The following is a 9,711-nucleotide window of genomic DNA, read 5'->3' as shown; positions in this document are numbered from 1 at the left end:
AGAGAATAGGCACGAGATCAAGAAACTAGACCACAAAAGACTGAATATAGAGCCAATTCCATGACAGCACCCAAGAAACCAACGATGAGAGCACAAAGACTAAGACCCAACAGAGAATTGAAGAGAACAAGGCTAACGAAGGCACAAAGTGGCAAAAACAGACCACAAACCCTAATCCACCAGATACCGTCGCCACCACCAACACTGGAAGATGGCCAGACCATGAGTGAATCAAAACCGCGGCCAACACCGCTACAAAACGCCTTCGTCGGAGCCCAAATCTGAACCGACAAAGGAGAGAGACAGAAACTCCGACGCGAACCACTACCCCTCATACTGCAAGCTGTTGGTCCTCACCGCAAGACATGACCGAGAACGGCCGCTCCAACCCCACAAACGACCAACGGCTCCAACGAAACGAAACCTTGACCAAAAGTCGAATCAGATCTGAGAACCCAAAAAAATTTTCACCTCGCCAACAACTCCCAAGGTCCCCACAAACTAAGAGAACTAAGCTAGAGACGAAAACAAAAGGAAAACGGATAGGAGGACCGACGCCGGCGCTACCTAAGCCGCCACGCGCCGGTCACGCGCTTGAAAATTGATGTTTGGACTCTCTCTAATATTTCGCCACTGTGGAGACAAATTTGGTTTATTCACGAGATCATTTTTAATGTTTTGATTAATTAGATGAATAATAAAACCCTTTTCTTATCAGCTTACAAACTTTAGGACGATATTGACATATTGTTATAGGTAAAATTTCATATATCTAAACGTTAATTGTCAAAAGTTCTGACTTCTAGAAAAAGATTGTTGCCATAAAAGTGATAATAATTGCTAGAGTTTTACATATACTTGTTAATTGTTATTTAGTATTCCACTAGAGTTTAGAATAGCGTCTAAGGTACTCAGCTTTACTGTCTCGTATTGCATGATGATACCAGTTTGAATTGAACTAAGTAACTAACTCACCACAAGATTTACATAATTACAAAAACATATTTATTAACCTCTCACAATATTGATTGACATATGTATACATACGTATACATTAATATGATATATATATATTTCCCTTAATACCGAAATTATTTTCCCTATCCGGTGGAAATTTCCGATATTCTTTATGGTAACTGCTCCACCTCAAGAATTTCGTCTGAATCCTCTTGTCTTTATCTTTTTACCATTTCTTGCTCATAGCTCTCTTCAACAATGGTTAAATAGGAAAACTGAATATTTTTCTCAAATCTCTCTTTCTCTTTCAAACTTTCAAAAACACATTCTTGGTCTTTCTTGAAATACTCAAATCTTCTTCTCTCTTATCCCAAAATCATGTCTCTGCTCTAAAAACCCAAATTTAAAAATCTGTCTAAATCTTCCCAACTCTTGGTGGGTTCTTGAAAGTAAACATTTTTTTTTAAATGAGGCAATTTGTTATAACAGCTCTTGTTTTACTACAAGTTTATGTTCTTCATCAATCCACATGTGTTGTGTCCCTCACTTCACATGAATCTCTTTCTCCTCAGCCTTCTGCTTTCACTCCCGACTTATCTCCTGGTAAATTTCTTCAATTTTAGGGCTTTATTCATTCACTTCAACATGGTATGAAAATTCAAGAAATTTAGAAGAGGAAGAAGAAACAGATTCTGGTTACTCTTGCTTGTGACCTGTGCATTGAATGATTATGATGTTTTTTTATTCGCTATAACTTGCATCTTTTTTGGTAGAAAGTAGAAAATTTTCAAAACGTTATTTTGAAAAGGTTTTAGCTTTGTGGGGAGTTTTGTCCTCTGGGTCACATGAAATTTTCTCTGTAGTCACCCTTTTCATGTCCTCCATTGTAAACGCTTATCACTTGCCGTAAAGTTCCAACTTTTCATTTGATTTTTCGATTTGTTTTTAAGAAAGTGAGACCATTTTCCTTCGTTAAATTCAGTTTGATTGTTTCTTGAATCTGAATTTGTTTTGGAGGTCTGCATAGAGGTCTGAAGGATTTATGCGGTTTTTGATTTGGATGTATAATCCTGAAACGTTAGGAAAAGCTAATGCCTTTGGTTGGTTGATCAGGTTTGCAACAAGGCGAGAAGGAATTGCATAAACAAGATAGTAACAACATGAGACTGGTTATTTCACTAGCAGCTGCATTTTCCTTAGTTGGGATAATCTTAGTTTGCTCTCTGCTTTATTGGTTTTGCCATAGGAGAAGAAACCCTAAGAGCTCCGGTAAATTTCTCTTACTCACATTTCTTGTTCATGTTCTTGTTGGTTTATGGCTTTAATCTTGAAATTCATGATGAATCCGATAGCTGAGAAAGTGACTCTCAATGTGTCAATTTGGGTTTTGAAGGTTGTGGGTGTAGTGAAATCACATTCTCACGGTTCTTGAATGGGTTTAGTCGCTCAAAAACATTAGACAAGAGAGCTACAAAGCAGGGAATCGTGTCGTTGATCGATTACAATATACTAGAAAAGGGAACTAGTGGTTTCAAGGAGAGTAACATTTTGGGTCAAGGTGGATTTGGATGTGTATATTTGGCCACATTAGAGAACAACATTTCAGCTGCGGTTAAGAAGCTAGACTGTGCCAATGAAGAAGCAGCAAAGGAATTCAAGGTGCTATACAAATCTTTCTTTTTGTGAAAACTCTTCCATGTTTGTAGTTGATATTACTTTGATTGTTTGCAGCTATATAGTTCATCATCCTGAGTTTGTTATATTCTTTGAGATTTGCAGAGTGAGGTTGAGATATTGAGTAAGCTCCAGCACCCGAATATAATATCCCTTTTGGGTTATAGCACGAATGATACTGCACGATTCATCGTCTATGAGCTGATGCCAAACGTTTCTCTGGAATCTCATTTGCACGGTACAGAAACCGATTTACATATTCTTGCTAAAGTTGGGATTTGAACATGAGAAACTGAAACATTTTGTTCAAGTACTTGTTCTTAGGATCTTCTCGGGGTTCGGCGATCACATGGCCTATGAGGATGAAGATTGCTCTTGATGTAACAAGGTGAGCTTGACTTTTCGTGTTTGAACTTGCAACATTTCACAAACTAGATGACTAAAACAACTACTATTTTTGTGTGTATTTCAAATTAGGGGATTAGAATATTTGCATGAACATTGTCATCCAGCAATCATTCACAGGGACTTGAAATCATCCAACATCTTATTGGATAGCAATTTCAATGCTAAGGTAAACAAATCAATGATTAATGTCATAATGTTTCAATATCATATTCCTTTGTTTTATTTTTGTCTAAAGCTCTAGCTTTCTGTGAAATGTAGATTTCAGATTTTGGTCTTGCTGTTGTTGATGGGCCAAAGAACAAAAACCATAAACTTTCCGGGACAGTTGGCTACGTTGCACCAGAGTATCTTCTCAACGGTAAACCCTGAAATATCAATCTGTCAAGTCCTAATTCAAATAAACATCCCTAAAGAAACTTGTTCTGTTTTTTTGATAAGCATTTCTTACTCATTACCATATTGCATGTGTTTGCTTTTATAGGCCAATTGACAGAAAAGAGCGACGTGTATGCTTTTGGAGTAGTGTTATTAGAGCTTTTACTCGGGAAAAAACCTGTGGAGAAACTAGCTCCCGGTGAATGCCAATCCATCATCACTTGGGTACATATATAATCTCGTGCTATGTTTTTATAAATCTGTTAAACTTGGAACCTTGAATTGTGTGTTTTTTTCTTCTTCTTATCAGGCAATGCCTTATCTCACTGATAGAACCAAGTTACCGAGCGTCATAGATCCTGCTATTAAAGACACAATGGACTTGAAACACCTTTACCAGGTTCGTTATACAAAATTTGAGAAGGATTAAGGGGGGTTTATTGGATCATTGATTTGAATGGAATTGGAAATCTAACTAAAATCATGTGTTATTCAATCATTGATTTTAAAATCTTTATAAAAATCATGTGTTATTGGTTCTATGATTTACAAATACTAGTTCAAATCACCCTTTATTCAATATTGAAGATTTGAGTATGGATTTGATTTCATATTGGATTTGAATGGATTTGAAAATCTGTTTTAGTTATAAATAGAGAGATTGAAATCCTTGGGTTCCACCTAGTTATTTGGGTGGATTTGAAAAAAAAAAATATTAGTAGTTTTTATTTTCCATAATGTTTTGAATATCAAAAAGAAAAAAAACTGCTAATACAAAAATCACGAAACATCTTCGTATAATACCATATCGATCACAAAAAAAAAAACTGCTAATACCAAAAATCATGAAACACCTTCATATAAAAGTATATTTTTATCATATAATAAAAATCAAAAATACTAGAAAACAAAGGAAGGTTTTCGAAACCAAACAAGACTAGAGGAAAAATTCTAGAAAACCAACAATACTAGAAAACAAATAAAAATTAATCTAACATTCCATAATGTTACGCTTAATCCAACCATGACGTTCATTAGTAGACATACTAACAAAGATTTCTTTCATCCCCAATTGGTGAATCACTTTAACCGCATCGTAACGAACGGTTTTTTTTCCAAATTATGGACTTTTTTGATATCTTCCCATATGTGTGGAGAGAACAATCAGTGGAGAGAAACAAGAGCATCAAACATGTGGAGTAATTCAATTCAGAGTTCATAGATGAGAACATGATAGGTTATTTTGTTTATCATAAAAAATTTCATGTTTTAATTTTATAATCTCTTTTCTATGATTTTCAAATCCATTTTATTTGACTCTAAAATCAACTTTATTTGATTCTCAAATCCACATTGTTTGATTTTAAAATCAGTGGATTATGTGTGAATTTCCAAATGTGATAGGGATTTCTAATTCTATTCAAATCAATGATCCAATAACCCCTCCTAAGTTGATTCTGCAAAGTAGAGAGTTAGTTTTGATGAGATAGAATTCAAGAGTTGTGATGCGAATATGTAAATGTGTAGGTAGCGGCAGTGGCGGTTTTGTGCGTGCAGCCAGAACCGAGTTACAGGCCGTTGATTACAGACGTCTTGCATTCTCTTATTCCTTTGGTTCCAATGGAACTTGGTGGAACCTTAAAAACCATCAAATATGCTTCAATGGATCACTGTTAAAACATCATAGAAAACCGGGGGTTTTTTAAAAATCCGGTTTAATATTGACCGGTAGGTGGTTTTGATGTGTATATTACGTATATTGGGTTAACATAACAGTAACGAATTTTTTTCACCTTATTTCTTCTTTGTATCCTTTTAAAACTCTTACTTGCACTGTTGATTAACTCTTTTCTCATATGTAAATTATTTCTTTTTACAAAAAAAATGAGAACTATTTATCAGTTTTCTTTTGTATACGTCTATCCAGTATCCAGTAAGTAACACTAGTAGTTTAGAGTAGGTGGTGGACAAGTCACAAAAAAAATGCTCAGTATCGTTTATCTTCCGAATTTGAAATTAAATACTCTTGCTTAGAATAGGACCATTTACGCCCATCTGCATTAGCTAAATCAAGATTAGCCCATTTGAAAAACTTATGAAGGTATTCAGATTTCAGAAATAGGACCATTTATTACAGTCTTAGTTATTGCTTACTAAAGGAGAGACAATTTTCACACTGAAGTGGACCATTGAAAATCTCTACATCTAAAATAACATACTAAAAATTAAGATCGGCTTCAACCACAGGAGAATCACAAAAGAGACTCTTATAAGTTATAACACCATGGTCAATAATAATATATATATATATACTCTCGATTACAAAACTACAGAGAGGGGCTATTCAGCTATCCTCTCATTTTATAAGAGAGTTCCACCGCACGTGCATAACACCTCTTGTTCACTTCACGCCAACGCCCTAAAACCATCTTCTTCTATAACCTTTTCTTTGACGTCTCTCTACCTCTACCAACAACTGTCCATCTTTTCCTTTTCTTTGGATTATCGTTTTCTTGGTCCATATACTTGGCAGCACAAGATTTTCTCTTGTCATCATGAGCCCACTCGAGCACCTGCAAAGACCTCATACAGAGAGAGTTGAGGATGTCAGAAAATGAACAAGCTAGAGAGATGAGTACACAACATAAGACTTACCAATTGGCGTCCATAGAAATGGGTGTTGGAGAATGCCTTTTTAGCGTTTAAAGCTTCTTGCATTGTCCCAAATTCAACAAAACCAAAACCAGCATATTTTCCCACAGTCTTCAATGGAAGCCCAACTCTCTTGATCTGTCCAAATGGACTGAAAAGCTGTCTTACTTCTTTCTCGGTTGCTTCAAAAGCTACATTTTTCACATGTAACTTTGCCAAATTTGTGACCTTGTCTGAACCTTCCCCAACCGTTTCACTCCGCTTGTTTTCAGAATAACTCAAGATCAAAGAATGCCCATCCAGAACATTTCCCTACAAACAAACAAATCCGTACTTCATCGAGTCCAATCACCTTCAAGTTTCAAAGAGACTTAACTAGATAATATACCTCTACTGGTAGATCTCTGTAGACACTGGTCGCTGTCTCTACGGAGTCAAATTCTACAAAACCATAACCGCTTGAACGACGTCTCTTCCAATCTCTTATTATCTGCTTTATATTGAAAAATAAAACAGACTTATGATGGTTAACTGCATATCATATTCATCTGTAAGCAATGAACAACAACTTACCTTAACACTCAGAATCTTTCCCTGCTTCACCAGTCCAGTCAAATGCTTCTTCAAACCCTCATCAGTTGTCTTGAAGCTCAGATTCTTTACATGAAGGACATTTGACTGAAATATAATGCATTATTTAGAGAAAACGTCTTTATAAGATGTGATCAGAAAACAGATATTTCAAGTCAATGAATAAACATAAATTATCAAGGTTCCTAACCTGAAACTTGCAAGAATAGTGTACTAAAACCAAATCTAGTTTCCCAAGCTAATCAAGATTTTTTCAACTATATCTCTGTTTGCGATAGTTCGATACCACACACAAAGCAAGAACATATGATTTCAAAACGTCCACAGCAATCATAAAGTGGACATACCTCGGCTATATCCGAATAGATTCCAACCTGCTGATCCAGGTTGACTCTTCTCGCATCATTTTCTTCAACAGCACTCTTCTCTTCTTTGTTATCGGCAAGTGCTTTTGGCTCAAGAATATCTCGAGGAGCCCACTCCAGATACAGGGGAACATCTCTGTAATAATAAGGAAATGTGATGAAGCAGTTTGGTTAAACTAGGACAATCATTGATCTCCAAGAAGCACTTTAGGGAAAGAAGGAGGATTTTAGACTTTATACATGCAGAAACAATAATGTTAAAGCTTACTTGTAACGCTTGTATGCCATTCCGTTCAAAGCTGCACGTGCCTCAGCCGGTTCAAGGAAAACAACCTGAAATTCAAGTAAGAACAGGTTAGAGAACACAACAGGTTAGAGAAGAATCACCTATTCCTTGGAAAGAATAATACCAAAGCCATCGTCTTCGTCGGAGGGAGAATAATTTTGTCTAGACTTCCAAATTTTCGGAACATTTGAGCCAGTTCCTTTTCAGTGGAAGCAAATGGCAAATTCTTTACTAAGAGAATATGTTTGCTTCTGTTCTTCTCATCACCTTTCCGTGCAGCAAATTCTTCCAAAGAGGCGACACGTACTCCAGCTTTAGCAAGGGCTTCTTTGGTCTCCATAATCACTTTTGTTTCTCCCAAAGCAAGGCGTACTGCAGGATCTTCGCATTCACGGTCAAGTAACTCACTCTTTGTTACACCATACGACCTGACTAAGTTTTCCAGGATCTACAACAGAAAATGCAAACATGAAGCAAATCAAACAAGCCAGATTTCAAAATGGATGCATTGTTGAAACAAGAAAAGGTACAGTATCGGGTCGCATGAAGAAACTGTTCCAAGCCTTTGTGTTTCCACAAGCTTCAGACGCCTTCCTTTGTTCCTCCCTCTTTTGCTTGAATGATTTTGGCAGATTAGAAGAGTTATCTCTGTTGGGGAAAGCCATGATAAACAACTGATGAAAATCCTAGCTAGTCCACAAAACAAAATATTACAAGTTTGACATAGAAGTGGTCACTGACACTTGTTTAGCAGACTTTGCACAGGGCTTAGCTGGTAAAATATGCAACGTCCGCCCCTGGAAAGGTAACTTATCTAATTTCTCCATTGCCCTGCAACACCATCCAAATTCTAACGATTCAAAACCTCAACTAAAACAGCTAGAGATCAACATAAGGGCTACTTTTTGAAAACCATGCACTTAGAACTTTTTAATTGGTATGAATTAAAATACCTTTTTGCAGATTCCGGTATCAGGTAAAGGACGTAGGCCATTCCTCTGGAATTTCTGGTATCCTTGTCAAGAACAAGATGGACCTCTGATATATCACCGAATTTGCTGAAATGTTCCGTAAGCTCTTCTTCTCTATTTCATGAGAGAAATATTTTTTTAACAACAAATGGACATGTATAAGACATAGGATAATCAGGAAAGAAGAAGAAGAAGAAGAAAAAGATCCATTACGCTGTAGAGTAAGGCAGGCCATGGACGAAAAGGCGACTAGTGTCAAGAACATCATCATTGCCATCCATTGCATGGCCATCATCATCATCATCATCTTTGTCGACTCTGTCAGCTTCAACTTCTCCATCAATAGGAAAAACATGAATTGCATCTTCACGACTATCAGTTTCACAATCACTGTCCGAATCCGACAGATTTTTCTTTATCCGACTCTTCAAGTATTCCATATCAGAAACATCGTCACCAACTTTATTCTTTCTAGTCTTTTTAGGATCTAAGAATGATCTTTTGGCACCATTGGAAAAACTTACTGGAGAGACCTTTTCTTTGCCGGTGGAAGGAGGAATACACATGTCATTGGACCAGAATTTCAACTTCTTATGCTCATGAAGAAATTCTTGAAGCTGAGGATCATGATCAGCCTCTGGTTTCTTCTTAATCTTTTTGTCTCCTTTAGCATAAGCATGTTCACTCTTTTCATCAGCCTTCCCTTGTGTCCTCGGAGGAGGGTCCGCAACCTATATATATGCCAAAGGAGAATCTAAATTAAACTAGTACTACACAAGTGAAACTGAGGCGTAATTAAGTGAAAATTAATTACCAAAACAGATATTCGAAGAGTATCAATGAAAGACTTGTTAAAGTAAGTGATAGCATCTTGAGCTTCTTGTTCATTACGAAATCCAATATAAGCAAATTGTCTACTTGTGCCATCACTGCAAAAGCAAAAACGATATGTGTGTATAGTGATTCCAGCATACAACACAACAATTAGCTGTGACAAGTATATTACCTTAAACGCTTCAATTTCACGTCTGTGATTTCTCCTTTTCGTGAAAAGATACCTCGTAGTTGATCCTCTGTCACATATTTGGGAACATTCTTAACGATTATCCTAGACCTGTAACAGAAGATAAGTTTCTTACATTTATTGTGTTTCTGCGAAATCTCAGCTAATTAAAGGGAAAAAAAAAAAAAGAAAACTGTTGTAGGAAACCCAATACTTACATTCTTAGGATTTGCAAGCAGATCTCGTTCTAGGAACTGTAGACTTTAGAGGGATTCCAAAATTTAGGGTTTCGAAGAGAAGAAGAACATGATGTTTCTGGAGTGTCGACCAAGACGACCACTATTAGGAGGGTCTTTTTTCCTTTTGTTGTTCCTCTTACCAAACCTGGCCCTAGATCGAAGCGGTCCAAGCCCATATTTTTTATAACCA

At 36.5% G+C, this 9,711-nt stretch overlaps 2 protein-coding genes across 6 annotated transcripts; one reads left to right on the top strand and one right to left on the bottom strand.

Moving 5' to 3' along the window:
* Positions 1–1,082: 1,082 nt before the first annotated feature.
* On the top strand, positions 1,083–5,315 carry LOC9307520 (probable receptor-like protein kinase At1g80640). Of its 3 annotated transcripts, none has more exons than XM_002873445.2 (10): positions 1,083–1,560; positions 2,071–2,226; positions 2,351–2,616; positions 2,737–2,869; positions 2,956–3,019; positions 3,109–3,205; positions 3,298–3,397; positions 3,521–3,639; positions 3,725–3,814; positions 4,942–5,315. In XM_002873445.2, exons 1-10 carry the CDS (start codon positions 1,425–1,427, stop codon positions 5,089–5,091), a joined length of 1,311 nt encoding a protein of 436 aa, XP_002873491.1. In that variant the 5' UTR covers positions 1,083–1,424; the 3' UTR covers positions 5,092–5,315. The 3 variants fall into 3 exon arrangements, with proteins under 3 accessions (XP_002873491.1, XP_020879525.1, XP_020879526.1); XM_021023866.1 differs by lacking the exon at positions 4,942–5,315 and adding an exon at positions 4,869–4,921 and having other exon boundaries at positions 1,128–1,560; positions 3,725–3,840; XM_021023867.1 differs by lacking the exon at positions 1,083–1,560 and adding an exon at positions 1,891–1,986.
* A 190-nt stretch (positions 5,316–5,505) lies between these two features.
* LOC9307519 (probable RNA-binding protein 19) lies at positions 5,506–9,683 on the bottom strand. Of its 3 annotated transcripts, XM_021023359.1 has the most exons (15): positions 9,501–9,683; positions 9,286–9,393; positions 9,094–9,208; positions 8,804–9,010; positions 8,493–8,704; positions 8,262–8,393; positions 8,050–8,139; positions 7,839–7,956; positions 7,433–7,756; positions 7,291–7,355; positions 7,005–7,158; positions 6,640–6,744; positions 6,455–6,559; positions 6,070–6,378; positions 5,506–5,987 (listed from the first exon to the last, which is right to left on the bottom strand). In XM_021023359.1, coding segments are annotated over exons 1-15 (2,184 nt in total). In that variant the 5' UTR covers positions 9,503–9,683; the 3' UTR covers positions 5,506–5,849. The 3 variants fall into 3 exon arrangements, with proteins under 3 accessions (XP_020879018.1, XP_020879016.1, XP_020879017.1); XM_021023357.1 differs by having other exon boundaries at positions 8,493–9,010; positions 9,501–9,681; XM_021023358.1 differs by having other exon boundaries at positions 6,455–6,556; positions 8,493–9,010; positions 9,501–9,674.
* Positions 9,684–9,711: the final 28 nt, after the last annotated feature.

Source organism: Arabidopsis lyrata, assembly GCF_000004255.2.
Source record: "Arabidopsis lyrata subsp. lyrata unplaced genomic scaffold ARALYscaffold_6, whole genome shotgun sequence".
NCBI classification, from domain to species: domain Eukaryota; kingdom Viridiplantae; phylum Streptophyta; class Magnoliopsida; order Brassicales; family Brassicaceae; genus Arabidopsis; species Arabidopsis lyrata.
Note: the sequence above shows the minus strand (reverse complement) of the source record. Positions and strands in the feature narration are given on the sequence as shown.

Bases quoted from the DNA above. Each gene is read 5' to 3' on its own strand.
- LOC9307520 (XM_002873445.2), top strand. From the start codon at position 1,425: ATGAGGCAATTTGTTATAACAGCTCTTGTTTTACTACAAGTTTATGTT. The intron at 2,227-2,350 runs GTAAATTTCTCT...TGGGTTTTGAAG, and splicing joins AAGAAACCCTAAGAGCTCCG to GTTGTGGGTGTAGTGAAATC. The intron at 3,398-3,520 runs GTAAACCCTGAA...TTGCTTTTATAG, and splicing joins ACCAGAGTATCTTCTCAACG to GCCAATTGACAGAAAAGAGC.
- LOC9307519 (XM_021023357.1), bottom strand. The intron at 9,011-9,093 runs GTAATTAATTTT...GCATATATATAG, and splicing joins CTCTTCGAATATCTGTTTTG to GTTGCGGACCCTCCTCCGAG. The intron at 7,757-7,838 runs GTACCTTTTCTT...TTTCTGTTGTAG, and splicing joins TCTTCATGCGACCCGATACT to ATCCTGGAAAACTTAGTCAG.